Genomic DNA, 24,734 nt, shown 5'->3' on the forward strand with positions numbered 1-24,734 from the left:
GGGAGGGGGGAGCCGGAGGGGGGCGGAGGGTCTCTCTTCGGGGCAGCTGCCCCCCCCCCCGCCGGTGCTCAGCCCGCTCGCCGCCCAGGCCGCCCGGCGCTGCTGGGGACGTGGAAGGGAGGCAGGCAGGCAGGCCCAGCCGGCGCCCCCCACCCCTCCCCTCCCTGCCCAAGTGCGAGCAAGAGAGCGCGGCGGCTGGGAAGCTCCTCCGGCGCCCCCTCCCCTCCCGTCCCCTCCCGGCGCGGGCCTGGCCACTGACCTCTCGCCGCTCCCTCGACCCGACCCGACCCGCCTGCGCCGCCGACTAACGGGCCGCCCGCCTGCGCTGCCCCTGGGGGCGCCTCCCAGGCCCGCCCCGCCGCCACTCCGCCCCTCGGAGCAGCCGCAGCAGCCGCAGCCCTCCCGCCCAGCCCCGGCCGTCGGGGGGCAAGCGAGCCCTCGCAGGAGGACGACCCCGGGCAGCAGGGAGGGAGGGAGGGGCGCAGCGCGGTGCTCCAGGCGGGAGCCGGAGGGAGGCCTTGCAGCCTCGCCTCGCCTCCTCTGCTTCTCGGGGGGGGGGGGGGGCTGGAGACCCTGCCTGGACCCCCGACGAGCCTCGATGGACGGGGGGGGGGGGGCGAGCGGCCCAGGAGGAGGAGGCGCCCCCGCCGCTGCAGCCGGAGACCGAGGGGGGTCCCGGGTGGGCCTGGCAGGCGGGCGGGGGGGGGGGCGCTCGCGGAGGAGCCGGCTGCGGCCCGCGGGCACAGGAAGCAGCAGCAGCGGGAGGAGGGGAGGCCGCCGGGGCTGAGACTAGAGGAGAGGGACTGGCCCAAGATCACCCCGCTGGCTGCAGGCGCGGGGGGAGGGGAATCGAACCCGGCTCTCTCCTCACCACGCCCCCACAGCCGGCTGCCGAAGGAAGCAGCTCCACCGCAGAGAGAACTCGGCCTGCCGGTTCTTCAAGGCCCCCCCCCAGCGGATGCCCCCGGCCGGCCTAGCCTCTCCCGCACCCCAAGCCAGGCTGGCGTCTGGCGCCGCCCCCCCCCCCCCCCCCCCGGTATTATCTCCCCGAGCGCTGCCTCGACGCTCCCGTCTTGTGAGCAGAAATCCCACTTTGAGCTGCGGCAGAGACACGTGTGCTCCGGGCACGTGTGAGCGGGAGGCTTGAAGTCCCTGAGCTGGCTCTCGCTGACACAGCTTGGAGCAGGAACGCCGTTCCGTTAGTTGCGTCATGGGGTGTGGCCTGATATGTAAATGAGTCCTTGCTGGACTTTTTCTACAAAAAAGCCCTCTGTGAAACCATGGTGACCCCAGGGGTGTGGCCCAATATGCAAATTAGCTCCAGCTGGGCCTTTTCTACTAAAACAGCCCTGGGGGGCGCTGCAGGGCTCGTGGGGGCGCGACGGAAGGTTCGTGCTGTGCTCCAGGCCCTCGGCTTCCCTTTTTTTTTGCACGGCAGCCCACGGAGGGGCGCGCGGTCCCAGGCCCGCTGCTGCCAGCCCCGCCTGGGGGCACCTCCCCCCCTCCAGCAGGACCCGGCGGGAGGGCTGGGCGATCTCCCCTCTCCCCCCCCCCCCGCTGCTCTCTGGCGGCGCGCCTTCCTCTGCCGGGGCGGGGCGGGGCCGGCCGGAGTAGCCAGGCAGGCAGCTGGCCTCGCCCTCTTCCGAAGGGGCGGCCCCGGACTTCGCGTTGCCGCCGCCTTCCCGCTCCCGGCCGCGCGCCGGCATGGACCCCCCGGTGAAGGCGGGCCCGCTCCTCCTCCAGCAGCCGTCGGGGCTGCGCCTCGGGGCCAAGGTAGGCGAGACCGGGAGGGAGGGAGGGAGGGAGGAGACAGAGAGAGAGCGGGGCGGCGCCCCCTGCCTGGCCCCACCGCCCGCCCGCGGGCGCTGCGCTTCCGCTCTCCGCGCCGCTGGGCGGGGGCCCCGTCGGGGTGGGGAAGGAGAAGGGTGCCCGCCTCGGCCTGGCCGCCCCAGCCCGGAAGTCTTCTCGCCTTGGCCGCCGGCTGGCTTCCCCGAGCCTTCTGCGCGACCGTCGGCGGGGCCCCCTCCCGCTTGGCTGCACCCCCGGCCACGGCCTCCCCCCCCCCCCCGGCCTCCTGGGGGAGCGCACTGGCAGGCCTGCTGCAGCGGCCCGGGAGGGGGGGCGGAAGTCGGCGGTGGCATGGCAGGGAGGGGAGCTACTTGAAAGGCGCCCCCCCCCGCTTGCGGAAAAGCGGCTGCTGGGGCTGCTGCCCCCCCCGTCCCATTTGGGGGGCGTGCGAGGGGGCGGGAAGAGGTCCTAACGGTTTGCCCCTTGCGAATGGGAAGGGAGGGGGGCAGAGGCAGCCTCCCAGTTCTCCCTCCTCCCCCCAGCAATCTGGGTCGCCGCCGAATGCCTCCCTTTCGTCTCAAGGGCTGGGGAGAGAGCCCCGCCGACGAGGCAGGTGGACCGCTCACAGAACAGAGCGGGAGCCTAGGCAGGGCCCTCCATGGCCAGCCGAGGCGTTTCCGTCCAGGCCTGCGGGGGGGGGGGGGGGGAGAGGCTGCCGCCTGCAGGCACAACGGAAGGGAAGTAGGAACAAGTCATTCGCATGGGGGGGGGAGTAAATTAGCGCACTGACTTCCTCTATCGAAAGCATTGGGCGCTTTATCATCCTGTATGCTAATTCATTGTAAAAACCACCCCCCATGCATGACTGTTATGTCTCTTTTCATTCCATTGTGCCTGAAACCCCGGGGGGGCGGCGGGAGTTGCCGGCAAAGACTCAGCCCTGCTGGAATAAAACTTGGTTGGCCTTCCGGGTGTTCTGCTGCTTCCACTAAGACAGCCCCCCCCCCCCCCCCAATCTATGGACAGGCTACAATTCTGCACACCCCTTAGACCTCTGGGCATTTGGCGGGTGGAGTCCTGGGGCTCTTCTGAGTGATGGGAGTTGTGAAGGCGGGACTTCCCAAGGGTGGGGGTGCAGCCCTCCTGGATTTGGGGCAGAGACCTTCGCTGCTGAGGTGGCAGAAATCCGAGGTGCTTCTGCTGACTTCTATCCAGCCGGCCGAATCCTGTGAACCTTTTCTGCTGGCGCATGGAGATGGAGTGAGGCCCCTGTGGAGAGCATAGGTCGCCTGGCCTGCAGGGGGAGCTGGCTGGCCATGGCAGGCCCTTCCCTCTGTGACCGGAGGGGACTCCTGGCTTTGTTGTCACTGAGCTGTTTGGAGGTTGCGTTTTTAATTTGAGTCAGGGGTCATCATTGTGTAGTGTTAAGAGCATGCTGGGATACAGGTCTTTTAATAGCTAAACAAATAATAACTCTATAAGATGTAATTAGGATCACAGAAGGGTCCATAGAGGTCATCTATTCCAACCTCTGCTCAGTGCAGCAGGACCGAGCATCTGCTTGAAGACAGCCGGTGAGGGGAGCTCCCCACCTTCCTAGGCAGCTGATTGCACCCCTGAACTCCACCTCCCCCCCAATATCCAGCTGGGGCCTTTCTGCGGGTTTCAGTGCACAGAATCTCTCAAGCACAGCACTACCTGAGGAAATGCAGCGTTGCCTGTGTAGAACAGGACTAGACGTTTCTGTTTGGAAGAGGTGGAGTGAAGAGATCCTGGCCTCCACATTTCCCATTTCCCAGTAATGCTGAAGACAGAAAAATCAGAATGGAAAGAACCAGACAGTTGTATTTGACGTCTGTGGCTGTGAGACTTTTTGTAATTGTCCTTCAGATCTGGGGCAGCATTGAGGCACCTTCCGCCGGGAGCTTTTTTTCCTCCCCCCTCCCCCTGTGACATCTGGGGGGGGGCAGGGCTTTCCCCATGGCTCCAGCGCAGAGGAGAAGTGGCAGGGTGGGTGGGGACGCCAACGTCTGTGGGGCGGCTCGGCTCACAGCCAGTCCAGGGAGGGGATAGAGCTCAATTTCCCCTTGAAAATGGCACAGCTGTGCTTCGGTTGTCTTGCTCCAGCCCTGTGGAGAAGGGGGACAGCAAGGTTCTTTTTTCATTTTATTTGATTTATATCCCGCCCTACCCCACCAAAGCAGGGCGGTTCTCCATGTGGCAAAGGGAACTGGGCTGGACCGTGGGGGCAGCCAAGGGGTGGACATGGCCCCCTCGGAGCTCCACGCCACTTGCTCCTGCTTCCGCAGTGGGTGGGTGGGTGTGACTTCCCTCCTTTAGTGCAGCTGCAGCCAAAGTCAAACACAGTGCTTGCCAGAAGAAATGTTGCCAGTCTTTAAGGTATCAGTTGCTGCTGCGGCTCAGCATCTGGACTTTTCTTCAGCAGTCATTCTTTGTTGTTCTGTCTGGCCTTCCAACCAGTTAAGCCAGAAGAGACTCTGTCTAGGTTAAGTTGTTTCCACCTCCTGTTCTGTGATTGGGCTCTGTAGTGCTCAATTCCTCTCCATTGGGCAGCCTTTCCCTGCTGCTGAGGAAAGCATCGGCCAGTTCAAGGGCCCTGACCTGGAAATGAAACCTGATCTAATCCAGCAGTGGGCTTCCTTTCCCTTGAGCCTTTAAGAACATAAGAGGAGCCCTGTTGGATCAGGCCAGTGGCCCATCCAGTCCAACACTCTGTGTCACACTTGATGGACAGCTGTGGCCTGTCCAGTCGCCTGTGGGCTACCCGGACAAGTTCCCTGGAAAGGCAGGAGCAGCACAGGAGTCTCCCAGACCGAGCAGTAGTTGTCCTCCAGACCTCACTGGGTGCTTTGGCAGTGTCGTCGCCTGTTCTGGAGGCTCAGTGGTGGGTCTTTCTGTTTTGCTGCTTTGGGTATTCATTGAAGAACTCAAACCAGTGCGGCTGCTTCTGCCAATTTGTTGGGATTCGGCCTCAGTAGAGACCGGCCTTCATCTCCTGCATCCAGCCGGGTGTCAGCCCCCCAACTGCACCTTGGCCCAAGCTGGGCCCTGTCTGGAGCTGGCATGGCACAGCTTGCTTTCTGGGACATTCCAAGGTTTCCGTGTGACTGTTGAGGAGGATGGCTGCCAGCCTCCTTTGCTGCCTCCTCTCCCAGTCGGGCCAGCCAGTGGCTGGGAGGGTCTGGGCAAGATTGGAAAGAAGACAGCTGCAGAGTGATCAGCCGCCGCCACCTTGAAGCGAGGCCTGGGCTTCGTTAGCACTTGATGCTGCAAGTGGGGCTTCCATTCCCTTCCACATGTTGCGATGCCTGTAGAGTATCTGGGGTGATCATCCTACAGTGTGGGGAGGCTGGGCCAAGAGACGGTTGCTGGAAGATGGAACTGCTAAACACACAGAAGGGGAAGAAGCGCCCCCGCCCCCCGGAAGGACCTCTGTGGTTTAAAGTCCCGTTTCTTCCACTTTGGGGAGCATTTTGTGATCTGGGAGACGTGATATAGAGTTACAAACAGCTTTTGATGAAGTCCCTCAGCAAACACTCCTGTGTGTGAAGACAAGCATTCAAGCAGGAAGCAGAGGAGAGGACTAACCAGACCGTTCCTGCCACGGGGCCCTGCAAGGATTACGATTGGAACTGGGCTATTTAATTTGTTCATAAATGACCTGGGATTGGAGCAGCGCAGTGTCCAGGTTTGTGGACAATACCAAATTATTCCGGAAGCTGAACACTGAGGCAGATAAAATTGAAGCTCTCTTTCTCTACTAGGCAAATGAAGCTCTCTGCTGGCGAGTGTGAGATGCTGCCCGCTGGGAGGGGGTGGGAAGCCCCCTGGGATGCATTCAGACTGGGCCAAGAGCCAGAAGGAAACTGACACTGGAGTTGTAGTGGATCCTGTGATGCAGGAGCGGAAAAGGGGAACTCTGCTGGGGATTGTTAGAAAAGGAACTGAGAACGAAAGAGCTGACCCTGTGATGGCCCTGGGATCTCTGTGGTGCAGCCTCACTGGGAATCCTGGGGGCACTTCTGGTCACCCCCATATCTCAAGAAGGACATTGCTGAGCTGGGAAAAGGGCAACCCAGGTGCTGAGGGGGCTGGGGGGGGAGGCTGAAGAGTCTGCTGGGACTTCTCAGATCAGGAAAAACCAATTAAGGGAGAGAGCACAGAATGAGGTGGACAGATGTGTAGCGACAAGATTTCCTCTTTTGTATCTCATAGTGCTCAAACCTATGGGCAGGAGATCCTGGATGCCCAAAAGGAAACACTTCTGGATATCGTGAAAAGCACTTGCACAGCTGCCTTCAAAAAGGACGTGGACACATCCATTGAGGAGATGCCTGTTGATGGCCATTTGCCTACATGGAACCTCCGTTCACATTCAGAAGCAAAGAGTCCATGAATGCCAGTGGGGGGGGGCAACAGCAGGTGGGGGCTTTGGCTCCCTTTCGACCTCTGGTTGTGGCCTTCAGTCAGCGTCTCTTTGGCCCTCCTCGTGCCACAGCAGAGGCCGAAGGAGATGGGCAGCGGCTCAAGTGTGGTCTTGTCTAGAGTGGCAACGCCAGCAGTGCGCCAGGGGAGGGCATGCCTCCGTCAGTCGTCAGATGTTGGTTCGGGGTGGAGGGGAGTGTGTAGCCATGCCCAGGACAGGAATTGTAACAGGGATAAATGTCAAGTTCTGCATTTAGATAGCGAAAATCCAGTCCATCATTATAGGATGGGAGGGACTTGTCTTGGCAGTTGTATATCTGAAAAGGATCTAGGAGTCTTAGTGGAACATATATTGAACATGAGTCAGCGGTGTGATGCAGTGGCTAAAAAGGCCAATGCAATTTTGGGCTGTATTAACAGAAGTATAACGTCCAGATCATACAAAGTGATGGTATTGCTTTGCTCTGCTCTCCTTAGACTTCACCAAGAGTATTGCGTTCAGTTCTGAGTACTGCAATTTAAGAAGGATATAGACAAACTGGAATTGGTCCAGAAGAGGGCTACAAAGATGGTGAGGAGTCTGGAGACAAAGTCCTATGAAGAAAGGTTGAAGGAGCTGGGCATGTTTAGACTGGAGAGGGGACAACTGAGAGGTGATCTGATCACTGTCTTCAAGTACTTGAAGGGCTGTCCTATAGAGGGTGGTGCAGAATTGTTTTCTGTTGCCCCAGGTTGGACCGGAACCAATGGATTGAAAACGAATCAAGAGTTTTTGTCTAAACATTAGGAAGAACTTCCTCCGTGGAACAGGCTTCCTCAGGAGGTGGTGGGCTCTCCTTTGGAGGAGGTTTTCAAACAGAGGCAAGATGGCCACCTGACAGCAATGCGGATTCTGTGAACTTGGGCAGATGAAGAGAGGGAGGGTGGTTAGAGGTACAGTGCAGGGGGCTGGACTAGATGACTCTGGAGGTCCCACGTGTGGGGACATCAGGGGAGGGGGGTGTCGATGGGGGGTGTCTCCTCCTTGCCTTGCAGGCACATGCCCCTCCCTCTAAGGGATCTGGCGGGGGCAGAGTGAGGAGAGAGAGCCAGAGAGTGTGAGCAGATCCACTTTGAGCAGAGTGCTGGTGAAGGCGGGGTGGTTCTGCCTCTCTGCACAGACAGGCCGTCCGGATTTCCTTCTGGGGAAAAGGGCTGCTCCTGTGAGGCTCTCACGATGTCTCTCCCTAGCGGTGGAAGAAGGGCTGGTTCGTGCTGTATGCGGCAAGTCCTCACGGCGTGGCTCGCTTGGAGTTTTTTGATGGCAAGGAGGGGGCGGCTGTGGCGGACAGAGTCAGCACCAAGCGCCTGGACAAGAAGATTGTGCGCCTGGCGGACTGTGTGAGCGTGGCCCCTGCCCCAGACGGCGTCCCCAAGGAGGGCCTGGCAGCCTTCCGCCTGGAGACCAGCGAGCGCACCTACCTCTTTGCCGCTGAGCCGCAGGAGACGGATGAGTGGATGGCCAAGCTCTGTGAGGCCGCTTTCCCGGTAAGTGGGGGGCCTTCTGGGGTCACGCGGGGAACGGGGGAGGCAAAGACCTTGCCCTCTTGGTCTGGCCCCCATCTCCCCTTGCCCTTGGGCCCACGATGGCTGTGCTCGCGGTCAGCCTTTGGGGGTCTGCCCTCTTTCCCCCTCCTTCTGATACTCTCTGCTCCCTGGGGTGTTGGGCCGGGGCCTCAGCGCTTGAGGGGTGGAAAGGGAGGGCGCTGAGCTGGGGTGGGAGGCACTGGGCTCCAACGCTGCCTCTCCTTTCCTGGCAGGGCAACTCTGGCAAAGGGGCACCAGCTGCATCTGAACCCCGTGGGCCGAGCCCCCTGGAAATGGCCACCAATTCCATCTACTGCTCCCGAGACGAAGGTGGGAGCCCCCCCGCCCCCCTCTGCTCCCTGCCCGTGGCAGTCCAGCAGAACTGAGCAAAAAGAACAGGGCCGAGGAGGAGGCCCGGCTGGGAACTGTACCTTGGCTGGGGACACAGGGACAGGGCAGCTCCGGAGGGTGGGGGGGGGGCTGCCATGGCTGGGGGAGTGCCTATTATGAGGGGTGACTGGAGGTCTTTCCTGTCTCTCTTCCCCCCTCCCCCCGCCACAGCCAGCGAATTCTGGGTGACAGTGCAGAAGACGGAGGCGGCCGAGCGCTGCAAGCTGCAGGGGGGGTACCTGCTGAAGGCCTCCCGGGAGGGCCTGCTGCTCCAAGACCCGCACTCACGCCAGCTGCTCTACACCTGGCCCTACCGGCTCCTCCGGAGATATGGCCGGGACAAGGTAGGAGGGAGGGGCGGGGCCACCAGAGCCGGTGGGTTGAGCAGGAGGCAGCTCTGACCCTCGGCTCCTTAGCTCCATCCCAGCAGGGTGTGGGGGGAGTGGGTTGGAGAGGGCGAGGGCCAGGCAGGGGCCTCCCAGGAATGTGTGCCACAGGGAGCTGGAAGGACACTGTTGGTGGGAATGGCAAAATTTTGCCTTTCTTGAAGCGGCAAGGCGTGGCCCTCACCATGGCCCAATCCCGGAGGAGTCAGTCTGCATGAATGAGAGGAAAGACGGGTTCTGGGCAGTCCGTGGGATTTGTGGGCCAGCCTTCCCCAGCAGTGGGGCCGTCTCTCTCCCGATGGGGCTGAGGTGGGGCTGCTTCTGCCCTGCAGGTGATGTTCTCCTTCGAAGCTGGCCGACGCTGCAACTCCGGCCCCGGCAACTTCACCTTTGAGACCAAGCAAGGGAACGAGATCTTCCGGGTGGTGGAGGCTGCCATCCAGCAGCAGAAGGCCCAGGCAGAAGAAAACCGGCAGAGCGGCAGCTCCCTGGACTCCGCTGAGGCCTCCTCTGGCGACACAGGCCACCTCCAGAGTGCCCTCGCCAGCCTGCAGCTCCCGGAGAGTGAGGCTCCTCCTGAATGGCGGGGGCCCAGGAGCACCCGGGGGGGCACGGAGAAGGGAGGGGCTGCATCTCCTCTGAAGGGGTGGGGCACGCAAGACCCTGTGCCCCAGCGGCAAAGCACCCCGCCCCAGTCCCCCCGCCTGCCCTCTGAGGACATGGGCAGTGTCTACTCGGAGCCCCTGGACGCTGTCAGGGGCCCCCAGCCCGACCCCCTCTACGCAGACCCCCTCGACAGCAGGCGGGCAGAAGGTGGGGGGCTGGGGCGGACCGGCTCCCTGTACGAGCTGGTGGGGCCGGTGCCCAGCAGCTGCCGAGGCGGGCAGGGAGCTGGAGGGCACATCTACGATGAGCCAGAGGGGCGGGCCCCCAGGCCGGCTCCCATCTACGATGAGGCCCACCTCCCTCGGGAGGCCTGGCGGACTCAGGGCCTGGAGTGCAGGGCAGGCTACGAACTGCCTTGCTGGCCTGGGGCTGAAGACTACGCTGTTCCCGCCTTCCACCAGAATCTGGGGCTCAAGCCCGCCAAGCCTTCGCCAGCCCCAAAGCCCCCCCGGACTCACAAGAAGCCCCCTGCGGTGCTGGAAGGGGCCCCCCCACAGAAAAATGGCAACAACAACAACAACCACACCCCCCAGGAGGAGGAGGAAGCGGGGGAGCCGATCTACAGCCGGGTGCTGAAGCCTCTCGGCCCCCCAGGGAGAGAGCAGTCGGTGGATGAGAGTCGGCCTGCCTCCGTCTTTGAGGACCTGGGGGAGATCTGAGAGCAGGCGGCCAGTGCCCTTGAGGGCAAGCCCCGCAGCCCCGCTGGAAGGACCACCGGCAGCTTCCGTGGCTGCCGCCTCTGCAAACCCTCAGGAATCCCCCAGCCTAGAGGGGCAGCTCCAGTTGCTGAGCCCAGAACTGGGATCTGATGCTTTGGAAAGTTTCCTATAAATGTGTGGGTGTCTTCCTTTTGTTTAGAAAAGACCAGCCTTTCTGTTGCTGAATGCTCCGGGTGTTCCTGGTGCTCCCCGCCTCTCCCCCCACCCCCCTCACCTGCCATGCATCGATGGGGCTGCCCAACTTGTAGTGAAGCTGGGGCTGCCCCTGGCAATGTCTGCCCGAGAGTAGGCAGCAGCAGGCCCCCAGCCTCTCCCCCTCCCCTGGGGAGCCTGCAGGAGTGTCTGGAGTGGGAGAGCTCCTTCAGGGCCATGCAAGGAGGAGGGGGTGGGGAGAGAGGCTGCAGAGCAGAGAGCACAGTTGTTGTCAAGACGTTTATTGAAGGGGGGGTGTGCTGGAAGGAGGCAGCTGCCTGCAGGAAAGGACCCCTCTGGCTCAGGAGGAGTCCCAAAGCAAAGGAGGGTCAAGGAGGGGGGCTTCTTCCCTCCCCCCCACCTGAGCCAGTCCCACATGGGGGGGCACCCGGAGGCTGGGCCAGAGTGTCAGAGCTCCCTCCAGGGGGGGCAGCAGGAGGGAAAATGCGTGGTGGGGGGGGCTTGGGGCAGCTGTGGCTGAGGGAGGGGCTCTCTTGCCCAGCCCTGCCCTATGGGGGGGAGTCGGTGAAGTCCTCTTCCTCTCTGGAGCAAAGCGGGAGGGGTCCGGTGCTGGCAGGCGGGGGGGCCATGCGCAGGGGGGCCACGGCCGCCCTGGCCTTGCTCTGAGGCTGCCGGCCAGACTGCTGTGGAGAGGAGGAAGGCAACGAGGGGGTCACTTGGGGGGCTGCAGAGAGACTGCTCCTCCTCCCTGCCCCCCTCCTGTGGGGGCACTCTTCCAGAAGGGGGGGCACACCTCTTCCACAGCAGAGAAGCGCTTGCCTGGGTGGGAGATGCCCCGTTCCACTGTGTCGCAAGCAGTTCTTCCCTCACCAGCTCTTGGCAACCAGTGCCTCAGCCTCCTCTTTGTGTCCCCCGTACCTGGCGGGGCAGGTGCCGTCCAGCCACCCGCTGTATCCTGGGGGCCCGTGGCTGGCCCAGGCCGCTCCTCAGCACCTGGTAGAGGGAGCTGGTCACACTCAGGGGGTTGTAGGCGGGGTCCACGGGCAGCCTGTCCAGGGTGCTCTGGAGGAAGAGGAGGCGGCAAAGGGTTAGGCCCCGTCAGCCTCAAGCGCTCCCTTCCGGTCTCCTCTTGCCCCCCCCCCCCCCAAGAAGGCAAGCCTGAGGAGGAGCCAGCGCAGGCCCAGGGAGTAGAGCCGCCCAGCAGCTGTCTGGGTGTCCAGGCCGGCTGTCATGGCGACAAGGCCAGCAGGGGCCCCCAGGCCTGCCCCCTTGCCTCCATTTTGCTGACTTCTGCCCCAGGAAGGTCGTCGGGGAGGAGGGGGAAGCTGCAGGGCAGCAGGAGCTCTCGGACAGCAACCGACTGGAGCAGCAGTGAAGAGGCACCGGAGGGCAGCAGAACCTGGTAGGAGGTGGCCAAAGGCCCCCGGCCGGGACCCATCTCTTGTGGCTCGCTCTGGACCAGAAGTACCCCCTCCCGCTTCTGAAAGAGAAAGAAAACCACAGCTCTTGTGGCCGCTCTGGCTGGCAGGGGCTGCAGTGCAACCATGGTGCAGTCATGGTGTTGCCAATCTCCAGGTGGTGCAGGGAACAAGGCATACACCTCCATGAAAAACCAAATGATACAAATGTTTATAAATAGCAAGCAAACATAAAGTGAAATTAATCATGAAGTAGACAAAGCCCACGTTCACACTCAAGTCCCTTGATAGGCAAATTAACGCCAAGAAGATGAGAGGAGCAGTCCAAGTCGTGGCAGAGGGAGGTTCTTCTAGGGGGTCCAACGCTCCAGGATGTCCCAAATTTTAAAGATGAAACAGTCCAGTGCAGCAGAGCACAAGAAACGCAACAGGGCAGTACTTGATCCCGTTTCACTAACAAGCTTCTACGAGCTCTGGAAAACCACCATACATTTTACAATAGAGCAGAGCTTTGTTAAGATCTTCGTAGAAGCTGGTTAGTGAAACGGGATCAAGTACGGCCCTGTTGCCTATAATTCGCCTCTAAAGGGACTTGAGTGTGAACGTGGGCTTTGTCTATTTCGTAATTAATTTCACTTTATATGTTTGGTCGCTATATTCATAAACATTTGTATCATTTGCTATATATTTTTTAGGCTGGTTTTTCGTGGAGGTGTATGCCTTGTTGCCTGCTCCATTTTTCCGCAAGTCTCTGTTGGCTGCCTAATCTCCAGGTGGTGGCTGGAGACCTCCCACTATTGCACCTGTTCCCCAGGTGACAGATCAGGTCTTCTGCAGACAGGGGCCACTTGGGAAGGGGGGGCTCACTGAAGCCCCTGCCCTCCTCAGGCACAGCCCCCCCACCCGCCCACATGTCCCAACCTGGGGCTGGCAGCCAGGCACTGTGGGGACCCCCCCCCCTCCTGCTGTGTGTAGGAGAGAGGAAGTGGCCATGGCTTGGATCCCCCAGGGGAGAGAGGGACCTGAGGCCCACCCCGCAGGCAGGAGCTGGAGCCCTGCAGCTCCAGAACAGATGATATAATGATATGAATACGTTGTTAGCCGCCCTGAGCCCGCTTCGGCGGGGAGGGCGGGATATAAATAAAATTTTATTATGACAGAGCCCTAAAAGGGGAGGTCACAATGCAGGAAACTCAGAAGTGCCTCCTCTGGCACGAGCCCCCCCCCCCGCCACGACTCACCCTCAGGCAGTGGCAGAGGGCCTGGAAGCTGTGCTGGTTGGCCTCCAGTTCGTCCCAGTTCAGCCGCCAGCAGCTCGTGGGCCGGATGAGGAGAGGCAGCCCGAACAGCACGGAGGCACACAGCCCACCTGCCTGCAGCACCCTGTGAGGGGAGACCCCACCGCCAGCCAGGAGGAGGAGACCTCAGCCTCCCCCCCGCCCCGCCCACAGGGGAGGGGAGCGGCTGCTGCTTGGTTTTGCAGGCTGGCTGGCCACAGGCAGTCCTCGGTCAAGAGCTGTGTCTGCCCTGGGCGGAGGGCCCACTGTCGACTGGCCTGACAAGCACACCTGTCCAGCCCTTCCGGGCAGCTCACCTGCACTCTTGCCCAAGTCCTGCTGCTGCTGCTGGAGCTCCAAAGAGGGCCGGGCTGGGCAGGGGTTCCGGGGGGGGGGGAGCCCTTGTCAGCTGCTGGGGGTCAAGGGCGGTAGGAACAGCCTGCCCCCCCCCAGTCAGGGGCAGTGTCAGTGCTGCTCTTCCTGCGGCTCAGTTCACACTGTCTGCCTCCCCCTATCAGCTGAGCGGTGGGCCATGTGCTGGGCTCTCTCCCTCCGGACCGACCCTGGCTCCGTTCTTTTGCCCCAGGGGCCAGTGCCCGTGCACCTAAGGGGGAGGCAGCAGCCGTGTCCTGCCCCCCCTCTGGAGGCAGCCGCTGCCCACAGTCGAGACCCACTGGGGAGGCTTCACTGCTGCTGCACATCACGAGGAGCTGATCCGTCAGGAGTCACCAACTGGACCCCAGTTGCTGACTGGCCTCATTCTGAGATGATCTCTCCTGCTGTCAGTGGAGAGCCAGCAAAGGAGAGGGACTGCCCCCCCCCCCCCCGTGGCCCCAGGGAATGAGTGGGGCACTCTGGCCAGAGAACTGAGACCCCTGCGGTGGGCTGAAGCAGAGCCAGTCCTCGCGCACAACGGCCAGGAGTCGTGCTCCAAGCCAAGGGGCTAATCTGGGGGCGGGGGGGGGGGGCACAGCAGTTCCCAGAGCCTCAGCTGCTGCTCCTGCTTCCCTTCTCCCCCAGCCCTGTCTCTGCTGAGTACCTGACAGCCCAGAGCTGGGCTGGTGCTCGGCCATGGCCAGCCGCCATCCCGAAGGGGCCGGGGGCATCATGCCTGCTGGAGAAGCTGCTGTGGAAGGTGGTGGCAAGCAGAGCTGGGTCCAGCAGCCTCTCCTGGATGTCGCATTTCAGCTGCACTGTGGGGGGAGGACAGCCTTGCTAGGGAGGGGGCCGTCTTCTAGTGACTTGGCCATATTCTGCAGCCAGTGTAACTCTTAGAGTGCCAGAGAAGAATCTGGCAGACCCACGTTCGAATCCTCCCCTCTGCTGTGGAAGCTCGCTGGGTGACCTTGGGGCAGTCACAGTCTCAGGCTCGCCTACCTCACAGGGTGATTGTGAGGGCAAAACAGAGTTGTCAAACAAGCCATAACCACTGATGCCCAGTGCCACGAAGGCCAACCTGGGAGGTGGGCACGGGGGATGAACCACCGAGTGGCCAAAGAGGGCCTCCCCGGTCCCAACCCGGGCGGCCTCTGCTCTGGCCACGGTGGGAAACAGACAAGGCGGATCCAGCCCATGCTGGGCTGCTTCTAGGGCCTGGCAGGGCGGCCTGCAAGACTGCTGCTCCCTCAAGGACCGGGACAGCCACCCCCCTGCATTGTGGCTCTCCAGGCCCGCCCCCATCCCCACCCTGGGGCAGGGTGGCCCAGAGCTGGAAGACCAGCAACTCGCCTGGGTTGGCCCCGAGAGGGCCAGGAGGCAAGAGGAGGTGGAGGTGCTCTTGGTCGGTGGCCCCACCCTGCAGCCAAGCTTTGAAGGACGTCTCCAGGGCCAGGAGGTCGTTCTCTACAGCCTGGAGGTCGATGGCTGTGCCCAGGAGCACGGAGTTCTCTGCAAGGGGAAATTACAGCAGAGCCAGGCTGGACCCCAGGCCACTCAGGGAGGGAACTCGGCAGCAGCAGCCCATGAGAACCTGCCAGCAGTCTTCCTGCTGCTTCGCGTGACCCTTGCACAGAGCACACTGCAGCAGTCTAGGCGGGAGGTGCCCATGGCAGGAATCAGTGTGGTGGAGGCAGAACGGCCTTGCCCTTGCCCCCGCTGATGCCTGCTTGTCCCGACTCCTCTCATGAAAGCTGCACTCTCCCCTCCCCCCCCCCGCCACCTGTGGTCCAGGCTTCCCCAGCCAGATGAGCGCTCTCTCTTAGAGGAGTCTGCAGTCCCCTCAGGGAGACAGGCGGGTGGCAAAGGAAGGAAGCAAACGAGCACCCAGAGCAGGAGCCCCACTCTGCAAGAGAGCCCCCCCGATTCCTTCAGGCTCCCATGAAGGAGATGCCCTTGCAGACAGGCAGTGTTTGCAGTGCTTCACATGGAAGCCTGGGGGGCCGGAACTGGAAGTATGGGGGGGGGCTCTTTCCACGTTTTTTTAAGATCTCCCCCCCCCCTTCCAACAGAAAAAACTGAAGCCCTGAAAAAAACCTCCTTATGAAATGTTTCCTCTTTTCGTTTGAGTGCACTGCTTGGAAAGACAAGGTGGGTGCGCTGTAGACCTGCGCAGCTCTTTCAGTCCAGGGTGCATTTCTGAACCTGGAAGGATCTCTGAACTTCCTGAGGGGAGGAGGCGGGGCTCTCTCCCTCCCTCCTTCTCAGCTGTTCCAGCCCTTCTCTGGCCCTCTGGTTGGTCTTGCAGCTGACCTTTCCCCACTCCTTCAAACTACTGTGCTGAAAGTGGCTGAATGCCCTACCTTGTGGTGGGGGGGAGGCAGAGCAGGAACTGCACCAAAGCTGGGGTTGGAGGGCTGTAAGTATTGCATAGAGTTCCACTCTCCCCCCTCCCTTTTTTTTCAGGAGGGGGGAGGGGGATCATGCACAGCAGGGGAATATTATTTCCTGCGGCTTCAAACCTTCTGGAGGTTTTGCATCTCTCGCTTCACCGGAGTCTCCCTTTCTTTTCTATGCCTCAGGCTGGATGTGCACCCAGAATCTGAAAAGCCCCTTTGCCCTCCCTCCACTGACTTTTTTGTCTCATGTACCTCATTTCCTGGGAGTGCAGCCAGGTCCTGTTTCCCACCTCCCTTGAGCTATGCCCTTTAAAAAAAACCCTACTCTGCTTCCAGGGCACTCAGCACTACATACCTTCCATTTCACCTTCATTACAACCCTGCGAGGTAGGTTCAGTACAGAAAGAGAGAAAGAGCCCCAAAGTACAGGCAGCTGCCTCTCGTGCGGGGCTGGGGGGGGGGGGAGGGCGGGCTGAATAGTTCTCTTTTCCTGAGCATGATCTGGGAGCATTTCCTCGGCCCCAGCACAAAGTTGGTGCGTGACTACCGAGGGGGGGGGGGCGTCTTCAAAGGACTTCCCTTCCCTGTCTGGAGGAGAGTCTTTGGGAATGAAGCTCAGGCAGCCAAGATCTGCTGCAGCTGGTTAGCAACAGAAGAGGGAACGAGGGCAGCTGAACCCAGGCCGAGCGCAGAAAGAAATGCCAGAGGAGAACGAGGCTTCAGACCTGCCATCTGTCTCCACTCCAGCTGCCAAGAGAACACCATGACAGTCTCCCCCTACGATCCACCCAGCCGTCCACCGGGCACTTCACTCCCAGACAGGCAGAGGGAGGGAAGGAAGGAGCGCTCCTTCCAGCTGGCGGCAGCAGAGGCCCATACTGGTCCTGGCATTCACGGAGCTGTGGAATCCCTTCTCCCACAGGTGGGCGATAGCTCACAAAATGCTGGGCTGCTGGAGCATGGATCTTGTGTTGGGTTTAAATGCAACTCTGCTTCTACCTGGTCTATCCACTGGAGCACAGGGATGCAGCTTCACTACTGACTACTCACTCACTCACACCTCCGATGTCCACAAAGGGCTGAGGACAGGAATTGCTGCAGCCCCATTGAGAGCAGCAGCCTGAACCCCTCTCCCATCCCAACCCCAGAGCCCCAGAACAGGCAGAGCTGGACCCCCCCCCCTTGGCTCAATGCCCCTCCCATGCCTGGGCCTGGCCAGTCGGGTGGGATCCAAACTGCATCCTCTCCTCTCTCTCTAGCTCCTGCCCATCCATGCGAATGCAGCCCCAAGGGAACGTTACTTGGGAACAACAGCCTTGCACAGGCCCGTGCCCGACACAGACCCTCATAACTGTGGGAGGCAAAGACACTTGGGATAGCAGGGGTGGGTGGCCACTTTCTAACAGGCCTCTCCTCCACGTGAAGCATTTGCTGCTCTTTAACGGGAATCTGAAGGCATCGCCATCGGCAGGAGTGTGCCAAAACCCCCTTGAAGGGCGGGGGGCTCCTGCTTTGGATCTGGGTGCTTGTTTGCTTCCTTCCTTTGCTGCCCGTCAGTCTCCCTGAGGGGCCGAGAGGTGGCTGACAAGTGGGCAGCTCTGTCCCTGGCTGGGGAGGCCTGGAGGACTACGAGCTTCAGCTCCCAGTCATCCTCCTGCCCTCCCTCTCCTTGCAGACCTCCCTCCAGCACCAGCTCTGGGGCCTGGCAGCTACTCCAGCTAGAGGCCTCTTCTCTGCCAGTCCTTTCCAACAGCAGCGCCCAACTCACCGAAGCAGCTGGCTTCCCCTCTGGCACGGCTAGTCCCCTCCGCATCCGTTGGCTCCGGCAGCACAGCCCTGCCGATCACGACCACTTGCAGCTGGTGAAGACCGATCAGGTCCACGCCCTGCAGCCCGGCCTCCAGTTGCTTGACCACCTCTGTGCCGGCTTGGCTGGTCAGGACTGTGATCTGGAAGAGGGGCCACACTGCGGGCTCTCCTCCTCCTCCTCCTGGGGAAGAAGTGCCTCTGCTTTGCGGCAGCAGGTCTGTCAGGAAGGCGTGCCTGACGGGAGGAGGAAGGTGGATCCCTTCTCCAAACACTGAAGGGGGGACACTGGCCTGCAGGCTCTTGGGCCCTGGGCACAGGTGGCACAAGAATGACAGCACCAGTAGTAGGATGCTGGGAAGTCCGGGGTGTGACTCCTACTCAGCCACAAAGCAGAGCGGGTGATCTCTGCTGGCCCCTGTCTTCCAGCCACCCGGCCAGACTGCTGTGAGGGGGACCTTGTGGTGGGGGAGAGAGAGGTACAAAGCTCCTTTTGGGAACCTCAGTGAAGAAAATAAACTCCCTCTATTATAACCACAGCTGCTTTTTGCTGCACGTGAGCTTGGCAAGAACAAAGGGCAGTGGGGAGGGCAGCTCCAACCAAACTCTGCCCCCCAACTGCCCCACAGCAGAGGCCGGAAGTGGGGGTGGGGGATGCCTTGGGCGCCACAGCCAGGCTGGATTTTGTCCTGGAAACGTCCTGCTGGGGGGGGGGCTTTCCCACCCTTTGCTGCTGCTCTCCATGCAAGCCGATCTTCTTCGAGGCCTGTGGCAGTCCTTGAAAGGGCCAAACTACAGGGGACTTTTTGGGACGCCCAGCTTCAAAGGGCGGCAAATAACCATTTCAGCTCAGAGGAAACGGTGCCATGGCAGCCTCCCCCCTCCTTGCACCCCGTGACCCTGAGCCAAACTGGGCCCAAACCATCCCCCACAGTGGCAAGATGGATGGAGCCAGGGAACCTGCCCCCCCCTCCTCAGGGCCTTTTGTTTCCGGCAGCAGCGCTCTGGAGGGTGGGTGGGGGACACATTCCCAGCCCTTCAGAATGCACAGTCCAGGCTGCTTCTACAGGTGGCGAGTGGGGTGGGGAGCAGGAACTTTCATTCTGAGCATGACTTGTGGCCCTCCTGGCCAGAGGACTCCAGAGAAGAGCTCAGCAGCCCTTGAATGGGCTTCTCCTCTTCCCCCTCCAGGCCACTGGGGGGCCTTGCGTGTGCCAAGGGGGTGGGGGGAAGCAGGCAGTAGCGAGTGGGCAGGGGGTGGTTGTGTGGATGCTGCTGGCTGCTGCTTTCATAGCGGGGACACGTTTCTGTGCTCCCTGAGGGAGCAGCCCCCTTAAGACTGGACACAGACATATTCACAACATCACAAAAGGCGCTAATAAAGTCAGAAGTGGCTGCTAGTCACATGACTTTTATAGCATCTTTTGTTGCTGGATGTGTCTGCTACACTGATTTCAGCTCTCAGGAGCAACAAACTTGTATACTAATACTGCGTTTATTGCATTTCATGAATTAATTGTATTTATGGCTAGTGCATTATTGATGTAAAGTTTTATTATCATATCCAGGGGTTGTTTTGTAGGAAAATAGGTGGTGGAGCTCATTAGCATAACTCATTAGCATATGCTGCCCCCTCCCACCAGCCAAAAGCAACCTGACGCAAGAAAGAGCCCTGGGCGAGTGAGGCCTGCTTGGGCTGGCTAGAGATCCAGCCAGCCCAAGCAGGCCTCGCTCACCTGGGGCTCTCCTGGGCCACCCTGCCAGTCAAAAGGCCAGCAAGCCACCTGCCACCCAAAATCACATAAGAAGTGGAGAAAGGGTGGCATGGGCTTCTCCAGGGGTTCATGAGGGCTGCTGGGGGCGTGCTCTCCTAATCCAGGAATTGTTATGCAGCTGCACCTACTGTTCAATGGACAAGGGAGGGAGGTGGGGAGGAAGAGGGGGAACCCTCAGAAAGGTTCGGGAGCTGTGCTGCTGTGAGCTCCTGCTGAATCCAAGGCCTGATCGTGCCTTATGAGCAACCACCTGATGCAGAAGCTTCTGCCTGCAGAGGGACCTTTGCTGTGTGTTTGGCTCACTGGGCTCAGGGCAGCTGGGGTGGGATGGGGGGCGGGGGAAGGCCCTCGTCAGTCACAGAGCAGCAGCGGCTCAAGTGAGTGAGCCACACCAAGAGACTTCCCACTTTTCTCTCCATTAAAGGGGGGGCGTGCCAAAGTTATTATTCTCCTTCGGGCCAGCCAGCAGCCTGGTTTCCAGGCATGCCCACTTGTCAGCCACCTCTCAGTCCCTTCTTACCTCAACCCAAGAGCTGCTCAGGGAAGCGCCTGCCGAGCTCTGCCTGGTGAACTGCTTGAACTGCTGCAGCCCGTCCTTCACGGCCTGGGTCACGGCCCCCTCCTCTGGCTGAAACGCCCCTTCTGTCGGCAAGGCCCGGAGCTCTGCCAGGCATCTCTGCAGCTGGGCAAAGCCCTCTCTCACAGGCTGCAATGAGGGCAGAAAGGCAGGGCTCAGACGGAGAGGCCAGGCCATGGCAGAGCGGGAGAGCCCAGGGGTTGTGCCCAGGATCTCCTGAGCTCTCCTCCACGCAGCCAGTGGGACACAGCACCACTGCAGACCTGCCCTGCTAGTGCCCAGGGCACCCACCACACTGGTCTTCCAGGAGCAGTGCCTGTTCATGGGCAGCATGCCAAACCACAGGCATGGCGGGGCTGCTGCTGGACCAGGTGTGGCCGCTTTTCCAGAGCGACAGAGGCCCCAGCAACCAGCCTGGGCAGGCCAGCGAATGAATGCAGGGGGAGGGATCAAGTACAGATCTGCTTTTGTTGGCCAAGAGAACGCTAAAGCAAACTGGGACCAAGCAAGGAGAACAGGAGGCGCCTGGCTGAGCATCATGCTCTCTGGCCTCTTCACACATGACAAAGTTGTGCTTGGGGAATGCAGGGCTGGAGGCACGTGCAGGCCCAATGTGGATCACGATCATGATGGTTTTTTGGGGGGGTCCTTAAGCTCCCCACCCCGCACTGTTTCCTCAACCTGAAACGGTCCTGAAGGTTTGCTCTTTGCCCTGCTGGAGAATTCTACAGGCACCGGAGCCTCCACTTTTCCCCAGCAATCATCTTCTTTCCAGTTGCCTCTGCCCTTGTCTGTCTGGCACCAGCCAAACCTCCCAGTTGCCACTTCACAGGCTCAAAGGAGCAGGCCGAGAAGCAGCGCTGAGTGGATCCGGGCAGACAGGCCAGTTCCTTCCTTCCTCCAGGTGGGGCCTGGAGCTTTTCTGCAATTAAGACTGGCCTTCCGGTTCCAGGGAGGAAATGCAAGCGTGGGGGGGGGGCAGGTTCTGTGACATCACCTCCCCCTCCCCAGGCAGGCACCACCTGCAAATCTCCAGGAATTTCCCTACAGCAGACAGGAAGCAGTCAGGAGACAGACGGGGCCAAAGCTCCTGTGCCTACAGAAGCTCTGAAAGCCAGACCCCAACAGGCTGGCCTGCACCCTGTGTGTGGGCCCCGAATGAGGGCCTGGCAGCCAGGAGGACCTGCATCGCCCTGCTTTTTGGGGCTCTTAATTGCAGTGGCAAGTTCTGGCAGAGAAACCTTGCCTCCTCTTCCACCTTCACAGCAGCAAATCACAGAGCCGGTTCCCACATAACGTTCTCCTATCAAGTCAGCAGCTTGGCTGCTTCAAGCACAGCTCACTTGCCACACGTAGCTTTCAGTTAGCAAAAGCTAGGTTGGCCAGCCAGGTCACAAGCTCCACCCTGACCCTGCCAGCTTGCCAGCAGGCAGGGCTGGGCGCTTGTTTAGCCGCCCTTCTACACCTTATGCTAACACTGGGCAATTTCTTTCATGTTTGAGTGCATATTCTCTGAGATAATTTTGTCATCTCACCAGCTTAGTTTCTAAATTTAGGAAGATAAGCTTTCAACCAGTTGAGAACATACAAGCAGCCATGTTCCGTTACACCAATGGCCGTCTTTAGTTCAGCATCCTCTTTCACACAGTGGCTGACCACAGTGCCCCCAGAGAGGCACTGTGGCAAGGAGGGGAAGAGAAGCCAAAGGCCCTCCCCTGTTGCCACCCCCCCTCAGCAGCTGCCTCTTAGTATTCTATACTGATGGATGTTTCCCCCCTGAATTGGTGAAGCCTTCTTTAAAAGTCAATGACACCAGGGGAATCCTTACCTCCAGATCTCTGCAGCACAAGATGGGGGCCATTCCTGGGGTGCAGCAAAAGCCAGGCCCAGGCCCCAAGACTAGTTGGAAGGCCAAGCAAGGAGGAGTCAGACACCTCTCTTCAGAGGCAAAGAAGCGGAAAGCTAGCTCCACTGAAAGCAGGACAACACCTCTAGCCAATGAGCTCTTTCCCCAAGATCTTCAACATGAATTGGATTTTTATTTTTCTGGGATACCCAATGCAAGCCAATTTTTCCCAGGTGAACCGATACAAACCAAGTTCCTACAGAAATCGCTTATCATTGTAAATATAAGTTTCCTGGCCTGGAAAAAGCACACAGGAGGGTTTGTAAGGCACCTGAATGAAACACGATTGATCTACTAACCAGTGTCCAGTTCCATAGGGCAGCTGTGTTGGTCTACAGCAGAAGAGCTGGGTTCAAGTCCAGCAGCGCCTTGGAGACCAACAAGATTTCCGAGGAAGAGGCTTTTGAGGGCAAAGCTCCCTTCCCCAGACACAAGCAGGCAACAGGACTCCGCTCTGACCAGCGAATCTAACTCCAATTGGCCTCCACACCAGAGGAATGGGAAACAGCAAACGGACCAGTTACCCTAGCCTCTGTCCCAGGTACGTTAGTAGATCCAGAGGAGTTAGCCGTGTTAGTCTGGTTGCTGCAAAATAATAAAGAGTCGAGTCGCACCTTTGAGATGAACACGTTTTATTGTAGCATAAGATTTCAAGCAACACAGAAATTAGTAAATTAAATGAATAAGATAAATTAGTAGAAACTGTTATTAAAGGCAGCATTATTACATACAGAAGAGGAACATCAGCACAGCTTCTGCCAAGAGAAGCCCAGCCTCACCCACCTTTGGGAGTTCTTTGCACAGATTAACCAGCATGGGGATAAGAAGGAAGATCCGTATCAGTCGCAATCCGTTTGATTGCGACCCCTGCGAGTCTAGGGCAACTGGTTGGCTGCTGGGGGGAACCCTAAATAGTCTGATAAGGCAGGGCCTTTTTATTATATATTCCTTTGTGATGTTCTTACAAGACTACGAGCAATTCCGCATTAGACCTTGAATCTTGGTTTAGCCCTGTCCCCAAGCTGACTTTCTACACTAAAATCATAGAGTCATAGAGTTGGTTTCTCTGATTCCACCAGTCCACTAGTACAGCGGGGGCCAACTGTAGCTCTCCAGATGTTTTTTTGCCTACAACTCCCATCAGCCCCAGCCAGCATGGTCAATAGCTGGGGCTGATGGGAGTTGTAGGCAAAAAAATCTGGAGAACTACCACTGGCCACCCCTGCACTAGTAAAAGGAAGGAACAGCAGTCTCCTAGCTAATAGTTTAGTTAAAAGTTCAAGGACGGTCCGGACTTGTTCTTTGGCTCTTGCAGCAGCAGGTGAGCCCCCTTCTCCTTTTGCTCAACACCACCTGTGACAAACACAGGTCAACATACTGCACAAGGGGTATCGCCAAGTCTGGAGACATAGTCCTTTCTTGTCTCAGCAGGTTAGAACATGTCGCTTATGCAGCAGGATAGACGGTGTTTAATAACAAAAAGGTGGTGGGTGCCAGTGGCAAGGGGGCATACTGGCAAGAGGAGGAGATGGACCTGCATCTCCTTTCAAAGAGCAACAGGCATCCGAGATCCCACCCAGAGTGCTTCAAGAGTGTTCCCCTGCTGCAAACATTGGCACGAAAACAGTGAAATGAAAACCAACGACTGGCAAAGGACAAGGGTGTGTAATTTGGGCGGGGGGGGGGGGGTGGGGAGGGAGATGATGCAGTGAGGAAGCGGTGGGGGGAAGGGGAGTAAGCAACACATTACAGTGAACTCTTCCCACGCTGGCTGCTGGGAGCTGCTCGCCAATCCTCCCCCTCCAACGTCAGCCTGTCACATCCACACTCCACTCCCTTGGCTGCATAGAAATGCAAAGCGCATGAAGTGCCCTCCCCCCATGAGGAAGGAGTCAAGGGCCTTGTGATCCAGCTGGGCTAGGGAGAGGGAGCACTGAGCATGTCTAGCCAGTAGGGTTGGATAGGGGGGTCAGGCTGCAGATCCAGATTGGGAAATTCCAGCTCATCTCCAGACTACAGGCGCGGCTGAGAAGGAGCCTCCCCCAACCTGTGCTGTGATCTGTCCTGACCTTCCCCCACCACCCCTGGGGAGAAAGCAGCCCCAAGAACCTCCAGGGGACACCTGCAGCTTTGTCCTCAGCCCTACAGGCATGTGGGAAACTCCAGAAGGGGGCTGCGCCTCTGGTCTCCCCTCTGGAAACACAGAGATGCAAGCCGACAAACCAGGGCTTCTGACGGGGGGTGGGGTGGGGGGATGAGAGAGGTCCACCACTTGAAAACTGAACTCCATCCCCAGTGCAGACATATCTGGTTCCCATCCCAATGCCCCACAGCCAGCGGCCCCCACGTCCCTCCGGCTCACTCACCACAAAGGGCAGCAGGCACTCCGGCTGGCGGCTCTGGGCCGCATAGATGCTGAGCAGGGGGATGCGGGGAGGGCCGGCCAAGCTGCCTACCAGGGAGAAGACGTTTTCCAGGGCCTCACAGACCCCATGGCAGGTGTGGGGCCAGCAGGGGGCGCAGACATCCACCACGAGGATCCGCGAGGGCTGCCGTGAAGAAGCGGCAGCAGGTTGCCCTCCTCTTCCAAAGTCCATGGCGCTCCAGGTGAAGCTGCTAAGGGACAAGCAGAGAACTAGAATGAACATCACTCTCTCTCTCATACACACACACTCTGGGAACAGGTCTGAAGGCACAATCCACAATCTTCCAAGGACAAAAGTCCTGTGTCCGTATGTGTGCATGCTCAGGCACTCATCCCTCTCCACCTGGCTGGCCATTTTGGTCCCCTCACCTATCACAGTCCAGGACAGGGGCCCACCTTCCAATTTTATACATACTCTGTTATCTCATTGTGAAAAGGAAAATCAAGGTTGCTGCAAGTGTCATGGAATTGGCTTCCTTTCAAGTCTCTCCAGCCTCCAAGGGCAGAGAGAGTTTGGGGACTGTTATCCCAGGATAACAAATCACTTTCGTCTGCTAAAGTCAGCTGCTGCTTGCAAAAGGAAGGCCACGATGGGATGTGTTGGGGCAGAGCTGAGGGAGATGCTGAAACTGCAATCCCCTCCACCCCCCATCTCCTTCAAA

The 24,734-nt window shown here is 59.7% G+C and overlaps 2 protein-coding genes across 2 annotated transcripts; one reads left to right on the forward strand and one right to left on the reverse strand.

Moving 5' to 3' along the window:
- Positions 1-1,661: 1,661 nt before the first annotated feature.
- Positions 1,662-10,104, forward strand: DOK1 (docking protein 1). The gene is made up of 5 exons (XM_060246110.1): positions 1,662-1,773; positions 7,465-7,761; positions 8,034-8,130; positions 8,362-8,534; positions 8,909-10,104. The coding sequence occupies exons 1-5, from the start codon at positions 1,705-1,707 to the stop codon at positions 9,899-9,901; spliced, it is 1,629 nt and encodes a 542-aa protein (XP_060102093.1). The 5' UTR covers positions 1,662-1,704; the 3' UTR covers positions 9,902-10,104.
- A 558-nt stretch (positions 10,105-10,662) lies between these two features.
- On the reverse strand, positions 10,663-24,244 carry M1AP (meiosis 1 associated protein). The gene is made up of 11 exons (XM_060247455.1): positions 24,014-24,244; positions 19,685-19,870; positions 17,352-17,532; positions 14,538-14,696; positions 13,849-14,002; positions 13,372-13,502; positions 13,127-13,180; positions 12,774-12,955; positions 11,388-11,594; positions 11,033-11,176; positions 10,663-10,797 (listed from the first exon to the last, which is right to left on the reverse strand). The coding sequence occupies exons 1-11, from the start codon at positions 24,242-24,244 to the stop codon at positions 10,663-10,665; spliced, it is 1,764 nt and encodes a 587-aa protein (XP_060103438.1).
- Between the last annotated feature and the right edge of the window lie 490 nt (positions 24,245-24,734).

This window comes from Heteronotia binoei, chromosome 9, assembly GCF_032191835.1.
Source record: "Heteronotia binoei isolate CCM8104 ecotype False Entrance Well chromosome 9, APGP_CSIRO_Hbin_v1, whole genome shotgun sequence".
In the NCBI taxonomy this organism is placed as follows: Eukaryota; Metazoa; Chordata; class Lepidosauria; order Squamata; family Gekkonidae; genus Heteronotia; species Heteronotia binoei.

Bases quoted from the DNA above. Each gene is read 5' to 3' on its own strand.
- DOK1 (XM_060246110.1), top strand. From the start codon at position 1,705: ATGGACCCCCCGGTGAAGGCGGGCCCGCTCCTCCTCCAGCAGCCGTCG. The intron at 7,762-8,033 runs GTAAGTGGGGGG...CTTTCCTGGCAG, and splicing joins TCTGTGAGGCCGCTTTCCCG to GGCAACTCTGGCAAAGGGGC. The intron at 8,535-8,908 runs GTAGGAGGGAGG...TCTGCCCTGCAG, and splicing joins GGAGATATGGCCGGGACAAG to GTGATGTTCTCCTTCGAAGC.
- M1AP (XM_060247455.1), bottom strand. From the start codon at position 24,244: ATGGACTTTGGAAGAGGAGGGCAACCTGCTGCCGCTTCTTCACGGCAG. The intron at 14,697-17,351 runs GTGAGTTGGGCG...TTCCCCTTGCAG, and splicing joins AGGGGAAGCCAGCTGCTTCG to AGAACTCCGTGCTCCTGGGC. The intron at 13,181-13,371 runs GTCGGTCCGGAG...ACCCCTGCCCAG, and splicing joins GGCAAAAGAACGGAGCCAGG to CCCGGCCCTCTTTGGAGCTC.